Raw genomic sequence first — 12,088 nt, forward strand, 5'->3', positions numbered from 1 at the left:
CCAGTGATTAACAGACACACACACACACAAGCAAACATATGTACGTGACAGTGAGTCTGTGTGGGGCTCCATGAGTGACATGAAGACCTTTAAAAGCAGTATAGTGAGGGACCACTGCATGGAGGAGGTGGTCGTTGGAGGTCTGAACGTGACAGGTGGCCTGATCAGGCTCCTTGGACAGAGGACATGGCCGGAGCAATGGCGCAGAGGTTGAAGAACACAAACTGTGTTCAGCTAGGTGAGCAGTGCATAACGCTTCCCAGCAGTGTGGGCTGTGACCCTCGTAAAGTCAGTCAAGGTCAGGTGATGGGATGCCCAGTGAACCCCTGGTTCAGGAGCTAGGCAACAGAAACACAGCACGTGACTTTTTGTTTCCTTTGGGAGTTATCTGAACAGCCTTCAGGTTCATTTCTGTCCCACCTGCTCATCTGCCCTGCGCGCCCAATCTATTTGTAATTAGCCGATGCTTAGCTAGTCAGTGGGTTTTCAGCTAACCTGCTGGTGCCTTTAATTATCCTCTCCAAGAGTTGGAGCACTCTGGCTTCCATATATACTTAAGAAAAAGAGGTCTTTGTGAACTGTCAAACCAAAGGGCTTTTAGGAGTGACTGGGTGCATAGTCTCACGGATGATAATAACAAATTCAGGAAATTGCAGCCCTAAGGTGTCCTGAAGTCTAAGCCCCTCATTAAAAATATTTTTGTTGTTTATTTTTATTTATTTAAGAGTGATAGAAAGAGGGAGAGAGATAGAGATAGATAGATAGAGAGAGAGAGAGAGAGAGAGAGAGAGAGAGAGAGAGAGAGAGAGGGGATATCAGGGCCTCCAGCCACTGCAAACGAACTCCAGATGCGCGCGCCACCTTGTGCATCTGGCTTACGTGGGTCCTGGGGAATCGAGCCTCAAACCGGGATCCTTAGGCTTCACAGACAAGAGCTTAACCACTAAGCTATCTCTCCAGCCACTCCCCCTCACTTTAAACAGGTGAGGAACACAAGTCTCGTGGGAAGAAAGCTGCACATGCGAGAAAGGCCCTCCCAAGGCCAAATCCAGCCAGGGAGGTTTTCACTTTCTTTTGGAAGGAGGATAGTTTGATGGTTTGTCTTTCCATTTCAGAGGTTGAGTAACACAGGCCTGAGCCTTGACTCACAGACACATACTTGCCTGTTGACTTTGGGGAAGAAATCAAGTTGGTTTGCCTAGGTGCAAAAAGGGGGGACAGGGGAGCATCATGGGAGATCAGATTAGCCTTTGCACGGAAATGGTTGGGTTACCCAGATGGGACCTCGCAACAGTAGGTCACGATGTTCTTGAAGATAATGGCAGGAGGGTTGTCTGCTGATTGTCTTTCTCCAGTTGCTGGGTGGTGAGGTGCGAGTGTGCTAAAAGGTCCTGCCTGGGAGGGTGACATTGCGCTCCTTTGTGGAAGCACCTATTATGAAGTAGCCCACAAGCTCCCCTTTCAACATGGTACGTATCTTCTAAATGATTTTCCCATGGCCACTGTGGGTAGGCGCATGGTGTCATTGCCAAGGTGACTATAAACTTCAGCCAAGTTGGTAAGTTTACATCCCTCCTCAGACCTCTGGTCCTCTGTCTTTAGGAGGAAGAGGAGGAGGAGGAGGAGGAGGAGGAGGAGGAGGGCTTGTTTAGAGGCACGTGGCCCAGGTCTCTTCAATTCCCTGCTTGAAAGGGAGCATTGATTGTCGGATCCTGTGGTCTGGCATAAATGGGAAAAATTCAGGCTTCTCTTCACACATTGGTTCCTTAAACCCATTAAAAAGAAAAGACAGAGAATGGGTACTCCACGGCCTCTAGCCACTGCATACAGACTCCAGATGCATGTGCCACATGTACATCTGGCTTTACGTGGGTGCACACTGGAGAACTGAACCCAGGCTTTGCAGGTAAACTCCTTAACAGATGAGCCATCTGTCCAGCCCCAGAATTCATTTCTGCTTCTGCCAGCAGGACAAGGGGACTCTGAAGGGTGTACTTTACTGGTATAGACGGTCATTCAGCCTCAGGCTCCCTTCTGACCCCATCCACCTTCAGACGCCTGTTATATTGCCTCATCTCTTATCATTCCAGCTGGTTGGGGTTAACTTCACTTTTAAATATGCAAATAGCTGTGGCAAGTACTGCCGACTTCTTTCTGGCTGATGAGGTGGAAGAGGAGGGCCAAGAGACGCCCGTTCCAGTCCTAGCTTTGCTGTCCAGTTGCTGAGCGACCCTGGGCACATCTATTTCTTTCTCACCCGAATTTCATCATCTATACGAAGCGCTGTCATTTCACACGAAGGAAGGAATGAATGCCTCTTAACCCCGTCTTGTGGGAATATAGTTATGTCGGAAGAGGATGGAAGCTAATCCTAAAGGGAAAATGCTTTCTTTAAACTTCATTCAAGCATCTGGTTGGCTAACTTCTTTTTTACTGCTGCATCTGAGGAGCCTTCCAGGTGCCTGGGTTGCTTTTTCTTAGGTGGTCCTGTGTGGGGTGGGCCTCCTACAAACTGCCAATGAAACGATGGTGATACAGCAGTCCTTAGAGGAGGGGCTGTGAGGCAGGGCTAAGCTTGGAGGGGGCTTGGAGGAAACCTGACTTGGTGCTTTATCTGCATAGTAAACAACCACGTCGGTTGGCAGTGGGCAGAATGTTGGCGGAGGTAGCCAGTCTTTAGTGCACTTCGGGGCATGTGGGAGGGAAAGGAAAGGTGGTTTTAGGACCAGTGCCGCTGATGTTTTCCTTCAAGAGCAGTGGTCACGGTGTTACTGTGTGATGCCAATGTGCCAAGGATTGGAGATACAGAATGTAATGTTTCCAGGGTCTCTTCCTCATGGGATTTTCCACTTTCTATGTGTATGTTTCTTTCTTTCTTTCTTTCTTTCTTTCTTTCTTTCTTTCTTTCTTTCTTTCTTTCTTTCTTTCTTTCTTTCTCTCTCTCTCTCTCTCTCTCTCTCTCTCTCTCTCTCTTTCTTTCTTTCTTTCTTTCTTTCTTTTTGTTTTTTTGTTTTTTTGTTTTTCGAGGCAGGGTCTCACTCTAGCTCAGGCTGACCTGGAATTCACTCTGTAGTCTCAGCGTGGCCTCGAACTCACGGCAACCCTCCTACCTTTGCCTCCCCAGTGCTGGGATTAAAGGTGTGCGCCACCACGGCTGTCTTCTGTATATGTTTTATAAACAGAGATTCAAATAGCTTTGGATCCACCAGGGTGTGGTTCCTACACCATGACCTGCCTCCCCAAATAGTTTCTAGAACCAGTCTGAGGCACCAGCTTGAAAGTTTGAGGTAGAAACGCGAGGAAGGATTGGCCTGGGATCACTGTGGAAACTGCGGGCCTGGGCTTGAACCTGCTCAGTGAGTCCTTTCCACCCCCTCACCTTGGCTCTCTTCTGCCCGAAGCCCTCAGGTGCAGTACCCCCTCCCCTCCTGCTAGGTGGCGCCAGAGGCCTCCAGACCAAAGGGTTCCACGTGCATCAGGCTGACTGGGTAACCTTGCTCAGAGGGCGATATTTTATGGACATTTAATTCTGATGAGTTCATGTTCTCCTTAAATGCTGACATCTTCCTTACTGAAGTTTTTGTTCGGGCAGCAACCCAGCTGGACATGGGGTGGAGTGGTCTTTCCCTAGATAGCAGTTGGGCTGGAATTCAGGTGCCCTGGCCACTGGGCAACCTTGACTCTGGGGAGAACATCGCGTGGCTGGTACATCCCCCTCCTGCCTTGCTGACCTGTTCAGCTCTGGGTCTCAGAGCCCAGCTCAGGATCACAGTAACCTCTCACCACGTGGCCACTCCCGTTCCTTCTCTCTGCCTCAGCCTCTTTGTTAGTGGGGATGTGATTGGCTACAGGTGCCCTCAATTTCTTTGCAGCCGTTCCCATTAGGAGGAGTGGGGGGCGCGGGGGGCATTTCTCCACACTTTCAAAACGGGTGACTTCCTGACCTGCATGCACAGAGCTTGGGGCTCGCAGCCAGGTGATAAGGCCCATAGGGCTTCCTCCAGGGTGAGAGGTTGTGGGGAGGGGGATCCCAGCACTTCCCCCAGAGTGCCAGACAGAAGGGAGCTCGGTTTGGGATAATGTGGAAACAGAGATGAGGATGGGGGAACCAGAGACCACGGCTTAGTTGCTGTGTTGAATTCTGAGGCAACCACAATCCAGCAGAGGCCTATGAGCCAGGCTGTTGTAGGAGGGGTCCCCCTGTAGGGTTGCTGTGGGCTTATGTGGTGATAGGCCTATGCACAGACCCCCACGCAGCACGCAGTGAAGTCACCCGAGTCGTGACTATCGCCCACACTCACCTTCCAATGTCTAAAATGCGCCTTTCCTTCTGTACCTGATTCCCTGCGACGGCCCTTCCCTGTTCTCCTGGCTGAAGGGTTTCCTTGGAGTGCTCCCCTCTGACTGGGAACCACTGCTTCTATCCCTCTCAATCTCCCTTTCCTTTCATGCAGAGCATCCCCTTTCTTTGCTACCTTGAATAGAGCCCATCACTCCTAGATGAATTCCTTGAGGGCAGAAGCAGGCCACGGTTTTATTTCCCAGTCTGTCCTTGCTGCCGGGCCCCAGAGCTCCGTGTAGCAGGCTCTCAATGGATGAGGGAGGCTGACAGGGGATCGCCATCGGGCGGGAATTCTTGCATGTGGGCTGCTTTCAATTCTGTTAACCCCTGTGGTTTGCGTAGCATGCTCGCCTGGGGTCGTGTGGTTCTGGTACCCTGGGAAGGTAAGGCATTAAATTTCCCACTGCCAGTTATCTATTGGGGACTTTCCAGAGTTTCTTGGACACAGAAACAGAGGAAGGGTTGCAAAAGGGGACGAGACGATGAGCAGCCGTGTGAGGGAATATTCAGGATATTCAGTGCCAGTGATGACGATGTATAGAAATAGTAACTTCGGGTTGACAACTATGGAAAACCATGTTTATTTATTTTTCTTCTAAAAAAATGACTGTTCCCAGTCAACCAGTAAAAAGATTGCACACATATAAAAATGTACTAAGTACAATCATTTGCATTATGTTATAGAGGAACAATTATAACCTTTTTTCTCTAAGACATGTGGAATATTGGATGGTCACAGTTGGTTTACAAAACGTGGCAAGAGTAGATGACCTTTTTTTTTTTAAAAAAAAAAAACAAACAAACAAACAAAAAAAACAAAACGGGATGATCCAGATTCCCAGCACATGGCACTTGGACACACGGGAGAGGCCCAGGTGCTCAGAGATGGTTGGTCAGGCAGGAGAAAGAGCAGCAACTTTGGGCTTAGTGTGGCATTTCAGAAGAGGGATCATGGGTTCTTTCAGTCTCCCATCACTTTGGTTGCCCCTTAGCTTTCAGGTGAATATCCCTCATGTATCAGGGGATTTTCCATGATCCTTAAGCCAAACCCAGGAGGGCAGACAGTTAAGACCTAATTTGCAATCCTTCTTGTAGGTTCCTTAAAAGTAGATGGGCAGAGTGAACACCCCAGCTCAGATCTTTTGAGGTGACTCACTGCTCTGGTATTTTTTTTTTACAAGACATATTTTTATTTATTTGCAAGCAGAGAAGGTATACTATAGCCTCTTGCAGCTGTCAATGTATTCCAGACACACGTGATTGGCTCTTTGTGGGTACTGGGGAATTGAACCTGGGCCCACAGGCTTTGTAAGCAAGTGCCTTTAATTGCTGAGCCATCTCTCCAGCCCGGCTCTGTTCTTTCTAGAATATCCTGCCTGGATCTTCCTGGTTGTTAGGCAGTAAGGAGTCTCATAGGGAACGGAGGGGCCTTGAGGTCCAGATGGATCTCATGTAGAACTCAAATCCTTACTGCTGTGTCCACATGGTAGGTTTATCTGCACCCCCCCCCATCTAATTGTCAGATACAGAGTCTCCGTCTGCTGGCATCATTGGTAGAGGCAGTGAGAGAGACTTCGTCTACTGGCTGTAGGATGATGGGGGTGGGGGTCAGTTCATCTGCCACTTGCCAACTTGATTGCTGAGCTCTTTTTCAGCATTGTTGCTGAGGACTTGCTCAAGTGATCAGCTCATCACTGATTGTGACTCGGATGCAAAGGTTTGGCACACTGCTCTCAGCCATCCCCAGACTCTCCCCCACTGTAGGCACTGGCTGAAAGAGAAGGCGGCTCAGGAACACCTCCTGCCTTGTCTGAGGAGACTATTGCTGCTCCTAGTGGACCTAGTTGCCCTTGACAGCCTATTAGAGTTCTGTCATCCCTTCTTTTCTATGAATATTTTTTTGAGTCCTTTTACATATTTTTTAACATCTATGACTATGGATATGGAATACATATAATCCTTCTTTTCCCTGTGAAGTAAGATTTCCTATGATCTCTCAACAAAAGCATAGGCCAGCGACAGCCAGACACCATCACTGGGGGGCTTAACCCCAGCCCCACACCTCACCGTGGCATTGTGTGGACTCACTGTTGTCTGGTCTGTGAGTTTATTCTGGGTGCAGCTGCACTGACATCTCCTGATCTGTGACTTTTCCTGTTCTAAGTGTTGAATGACGATGGGTGATTCCATCTCAAAATAAACACAATAGAGCGCTGCTTATGTCCCTTTGGAATATTCCTCAGCTGGTGGGACATATGGTCCATTAGTTGAAACAATGACATGAGGGTCTCTGGTGTACCTGTTTCCTGTAGTGTGTGTGTTCTTGCTGCCCCTTACATAAGCTGTGACCCTACCACCTTTGATAGTGTCTTTGGTATTGAGTACAAGTCTAGCATTCATCTTTAGATGTAGTCTTTTTCTTTGGTTTAGGGACTAAATTCAGACCCATCCCTGTGTGGATGGCAGGGATATTTTACAACTTGGCCAGCACTGCTGTGACTTTGAGATGAAAACATGCTTGTTCAGGTCTCTCCTGAAACTTGAGTTTTTGTTACAAAGATGAGGTGATGGACCTCCCAAGGTCCAACATATTCCCTGGGCTGATAAACTTCTTAGAGTCTTGGCTACTGCTTACCCAGTTAGACTGCCTTGTGGGCTTTACTTAGGACCTTCTAAGTAAGGTGTGTTTGGGCTACGACACTTGAGAATTCAACGCATTAGTAACATAAAACTTGTATAAAGACTGTTGTTTTCAAGGTGTGCTGCCTGGCAGCAGAATAAAACTAGTGGTAAGCTGGCTTTCCAGTCTGTTTGGTCAGAACCACTGGGGCCAACACTTATTTCCCCTAAGGATGCCAACCCTGGTACAGAGAAAGAATAAGGCTGGCACATTCATTCTTCTATGAAAAGGATGACTTGTGGATTGCTTGGCCACTTTGGAGTTTCTACAGAGCTCTACACCCTCATATGGTCAGTGAACTCTGGGATCGCCGATGGCTGCCCCTGCTGGACCGTCGGGACACATCGTTCTGTCCCCTGGAGTAGGCATCTGGAGCCATTGTCCTCTTCGGCCCCAGAAGGCATTCCCCAGATGAGAGCTTAGCTGAGGAGTCCACTGGGCATGTGTTGTCCCTCACAGGCTCTCTGCTGCACCTCTGCCCTTGGAGAACCCAATTCTCCATGTGTTTCTGCTTGGGAGGGCCAGAACTCTTTGAGGTGCTGGTTCTGAAGTCCTGCGTTGAGACAGGAAGCCCCGGGCAGTGTGGAGGCTGTGCTGGGGCAGGGGCAGGGGCTGGGCCAGGCCTCTGTTTGCTTCTCCAGTGCTGAATTTCCAGGTTTCTTTTGTCTATGGGCAGCTTGTCAATTTTCTGAGCTTTGGAGATCAGAGATTTCCCAAAAGTCCCTTGTAGAGATAGGAGGAAGTACCTGGTAGGAAGAGAAGAGAATAAAGATAGTCCCCCGCCCCATTCTGTTGACTTCCTAAATTTCAGTATTTGAAAGGGGCCTTGGAATTTAGCTTCCCAGCTAGGACAAGCATCTGTTGTATTTCTGATGGATGTTCCTGAAGTCTGAGCATAAATGCCTCTGGTGATGGGAGTCTAATACCAGCAGCATCTAACTGCTGACGTGTATCATGCCAGGACTGTTCCTAACTCCTTTTCCAAATAATCCATGCTTTTGGGATAGTCCAGGGCCATGTGACAATATCTTTGATCAATGATAGCTCACATGTGCAGTGGTTGTTCTCCTAAGCATAAATCACCTAGGGATGTTGCCAACATAGTATATGTTAAGTGTGTTCTATGATGTTTGCATTGTGAAACTGTCCCTTGATGTATTTTTTCTTAGAATGCATCACTATAGTTAAGCAATGCACAACTACGGTTTTGCTTCCCCTTGTGTACAGATGGGGAGCTTTTCCAGCCCCACACCTCACCGTGGCCCAAAGCCACATATGTCAACATATGGTCTGAACCTAGAGGTTTATCTCTTGTCTACTGTGTACAACTCAGTACCTAAATTTAGGCAAATTTAATTACTTTGCAATGTTAGCCCTTTGTAAAACTTTTATTTTTAAAAAATATTTTTATTTTTATTTGAGAGAGGATGGACATACAGGGACTCAAGTCACTGCAAATGAAGTCCAGATGCATGTGCCATCTTGTGCACCTAGTTTACGTGGGTACTGGGGAATCGAACCTGGGTCCTTTGGCTTCACAGGCAAGTGCCTAAACTGCTAAGCCATCTCTCCAGCCCTGTAAAACTTAATTTTAAGCTGTATAAAAAAATATACTCTTGGGCTGGAGAGATTGATTAATGGTTAAGGCGCTTGCCAGTGAAGCCTAAGGACCCATGTTTGACTCCCAAGATCCCACCTAATCCAGATGCACAAGGTGGCACATAGGTCTGGAGTTTGATTACAGTGGCTGGAGGCCCTAGAATGCCAATTTGCCCTTGCTCTTACCCTCACTCTTTGCCACTTAAGGAAACTAGGGCCCCCAGCTACAGAGGTGAGATTTCAAAAGTCTCTTGAGAAGGTCAGAGTTCTCCGGGACTAACCCTGGGTTCCCTTTTTCCTCCCAAGCTGCATGCAGCCTAGAGTAGACTCTGCGAATTGAGAGTCTCTGTGCTTCGAATCTTCTCCTGGATCTAAAGGTATGCAAGGGGAAGGGTACGAAGGTAAATGAAACTGTTATTGTGTGGGAAGTAAGCACCAGCTTCTCCCCAGGCTATTCCCTTTTCTCAGTGGTGTCTAAAAAGTAATCTATCTGGCCTGGAGCTCATCTTTCTTAAAAATTCTTTGTCAAGGCCTATCAAGAGTGAGGCTTCGATGAGTCCATTATACCAGGACATTGCATGGTGAACCCACAGTGGGTAAGGGCTTTCTGAACACTGTAGAAATTCCCACTGGACCAGACACATTTCCCTTGTTGTCTCACCAGTGAGGGGATAGGGGAACACTTCAGGAAAGATTTGAGTTCTTGTCATGAAGCCTGAATTTCCTTAATCTACACCTTTCTCCCAGGCCACTGTCTTCACTCACCAAATACTTGTCAAGTTCTCCCCTGTAACCAGGCCAGGCTCTTCATGGTTAAGCTGTGACCAAGAGAGAATTCTTGCTTTCTTGCATCATGAGAGAGGGTCAAACTCCTGCCACGTCTAGAGCTCAGAATATTGACAAACTGCCCATACACAAAAGAAACCTGGAAATCTAGAAGTGATGACTGGGCATCTAGAGACCTATGTCTGGAGGAAGAAACAGCCTGAGTGTGAGGTTTGCATAGGCAGGCAAAGGGGTATGAATAAAAGACCCAGGCATGCCAGCTAAAGTGTGGAGAGAGAGAGAGAGAGGGAGAAGTATGTCTCTGGATGGGGCTGTCAAGATGAGAGCAAGCTGGGAGTGTGGGCTGTGCTTTGGGTTTTGAGCTTTACTGTAAAGGCCTTGGAAAGCCCCTGGAGGGTGATGAGATCAGACTTTGATATAATAATGTGTACAATGAGGAAACTCTATGAAGAGACGACTGGAATACTTTGAAGTGACTGAGAGATGGTCTGTCCATAGTGGTGGGTAGAAATAGCAGGTGGATTTGAGAAGACATACAAGGCAGCAATTGGTGCTGTGCAAAATGTGGAAATGAGGGTGTGGTCATGGGAGTTGCCAAGGACAACAGCTATGAAGCTATATGGGAGGTACTTGCTGAAGGCCACGTCAAAGAGACCCAGGGTGTTTGGACAGCTGCAATGAGGGAGGACAGAAGCATGAGTCACTTTTCTTAGACATGCCCAGTAAGGTAGCTAGAGAACTGTGTCTGGAATTCAGAAGAGAGGTCTGTGTAGGGAATCAGCTGCTAAGAGTGACTTTTAAATCCAGAACATTTCTTGCTATATTTATTGAGAGAATAGAAAGTGAAGAGATGAGAGAATCTAGGATGATAGTGTGACACTCACTGTGTCAAGAATGTGAGTCACAAAGGAAAGGAAGGACTGAGAAAGGAATCCAAGAATGCATAGGTCACCAAAGACAAGGGAAGAGGGTCCAAGGGCTGTTACTTAGCTGTCGCTAACTAAGAGGAGGAACTGAGGCTCAAGATTGGCACGTTACTTTACGTTTTAGTCTGTGAAATGATTTGCATGCACCCATGTTCCTAGTTGGAGGGAACTTGTTGTCCTTTTGCCCTGGTGAAATTAACTAGGTCAAGCTTAGTGAGGTCATGGTCAGTGGGGCTACTTTCTACTAGAACTGTGAATAAACCCATCCCCACATGATAAATATAGCTTTCAAGTGTAAATAAACCAGTTTGTTTTTTTTTTCCTTTAACAGTCTATCATGTAGATATGTAGACAGTAATTATTCCAAGGTTATAAATCAGTAGTCTTTATACATGTTAAAATAATCCTTTCATTATCATAAGAAATCACTTTGACTTTCTTAGTAAATGGAGTTAAATGGAAACTGAACTTTGTTATGATACTATAGAATAAGCAAAGATTTAACCTCTATGCCATGGTTACAGGCAGGTACATATTTGCTAGCTTTCCCCAAACTTGTCCCTCATCTGTCCTGGAATCTGTGGAGCTTGTCTGTTCCTTACACAAGTGTCAAGGGTCTTTATTAAGCTGCTGCAGCCTCAGGAACTCTACCTCCAAGTGTGTTTTCTAGTAAGGCAGACATAAAGAACTCAGGGCTTATAGAGGCTTCTCTCCAAATAGAGATGCTCAGTATGTGGCCAGGAGAGATCACAAGCATGCTTAACCTCAAATTCAGGGGACAAAACACCCAACTCTCGTATCTAATGCCATCTCCCAACATGAGTACTAGGGTCTTTTCCCTTAGTATTGTGCAGAAGAAGTGGGTAGGATGGAAATACATCCCCTGACATTTTGTACTTTTTGGTAATTTTCTCCTGTGCTACACTCAGAATCCTCTGTGGATACTAGTCGCTTTCACCTGTGTGACAGTGACATTTGTGGTCACAGCATCTGCTGGATTGTGACTCAAGAGCCAGGGTCTTGTTTTACTCATCCTTTGTTCCTTCATCCGAACACAGGTGATGTCACAGGACCTGCTAGTGATGGCTGGATAAAGACAAGGGTTCCCTTCTTCTCTCCAGGACAGAGAGGGACATCGTTTCTCAAACATGTACAAGCAGGGCGTGACAAGATGGACAGGTGACGGGAATATGAGACCTATTTCTGCCCAGGGTAAATAGGTAGTTATCTGCCATCTGACATGAGGCCAAAGGGTGAAGACCTGGCAAGAGGAAGGGCATTTCAAATAGAGGGAACAGTGTGAGAAAAGGCAAGGAGGAAGGAGGGCCTGGGGTCACTAGGGTTTAAAGGCAATTTGGCCTGGGCGGGAGATCATGTGCATAGCCAATATTTAGAACTCAACTAAGGTTGATGGCAAATAGTGCTGCAGCCAGTGCAAGCCATCCCGGGGTATCTTCAGGCAGAAATCAAGGTGGCCCAGGAACCGGAAATGGAGACCACACTAAGGGGAGCAAGGTTGTGGGTGGCTGTCTCATGGCACAGTCCGTTTACTGTAGTAATGACAAGGGCTCCATTCTGATGTTCAGCATGCCGAGATCCTGAGGAGGGAGGATGCCTCACTTTTGCCAGCTTGATTATTGTCAGGGCCACCCATTTCTCAGAGAGTGGAATGCTGTGGGGTGCGCTAGCCTCTGGGCTGTCTCATGATAAGCAGGACTAGAGTCAAGTGCTGCCTGGTTCTTGGCTGACAGGAAA

General features: G+C 47.4%; 1 protein-coding gene across 3 annotated transcripts in view; it reads right to left on the reverse strand.

Annotated features, from left to right (window-relative positions):
- Positions 1 to 5,152: 5,152 nt before the first annotated feature.
- Atp10b (ATPase phospholipid transporting 10B (putative)) overlaps positions 5,153 to 12,088 on the reverse strand; it is a 227,472-nt gene continuing 220,536 nt past the window's right edge. For all 3 annotated transcript variants that reach the window (XM_004661052.2, XM_045151428.1, XM_045151429.1), the window contains one exon: positions 5,153 to 7,768. In XM_004661052.2, coding sequence (XP_004661109.2) covers positions 7,306 to 7,768 — 463 coding nt within the window. In that variant the 3' untranslated portion in view covers positions 5,153 to 7,305. The remainder of the gene's footprint in view (positions 7,769 to 12,088) is intronic.

Source organism: Jaculus jaculus, chromosome 6 (assembly GCF_020740685.1).
Source record: "Jaculus jaculus isolate mJacJac1 chromosome 6, mJacJac1.mat.Y.cur, whole genome shotgun sequence".
In the NCBI taxonomy this organism is placed as follows: Eukaryota; Metazoa; Chordata; class Mammalia; order Rodentia; family Dipodidae; genus Jaculus; species Jaculus jaculus.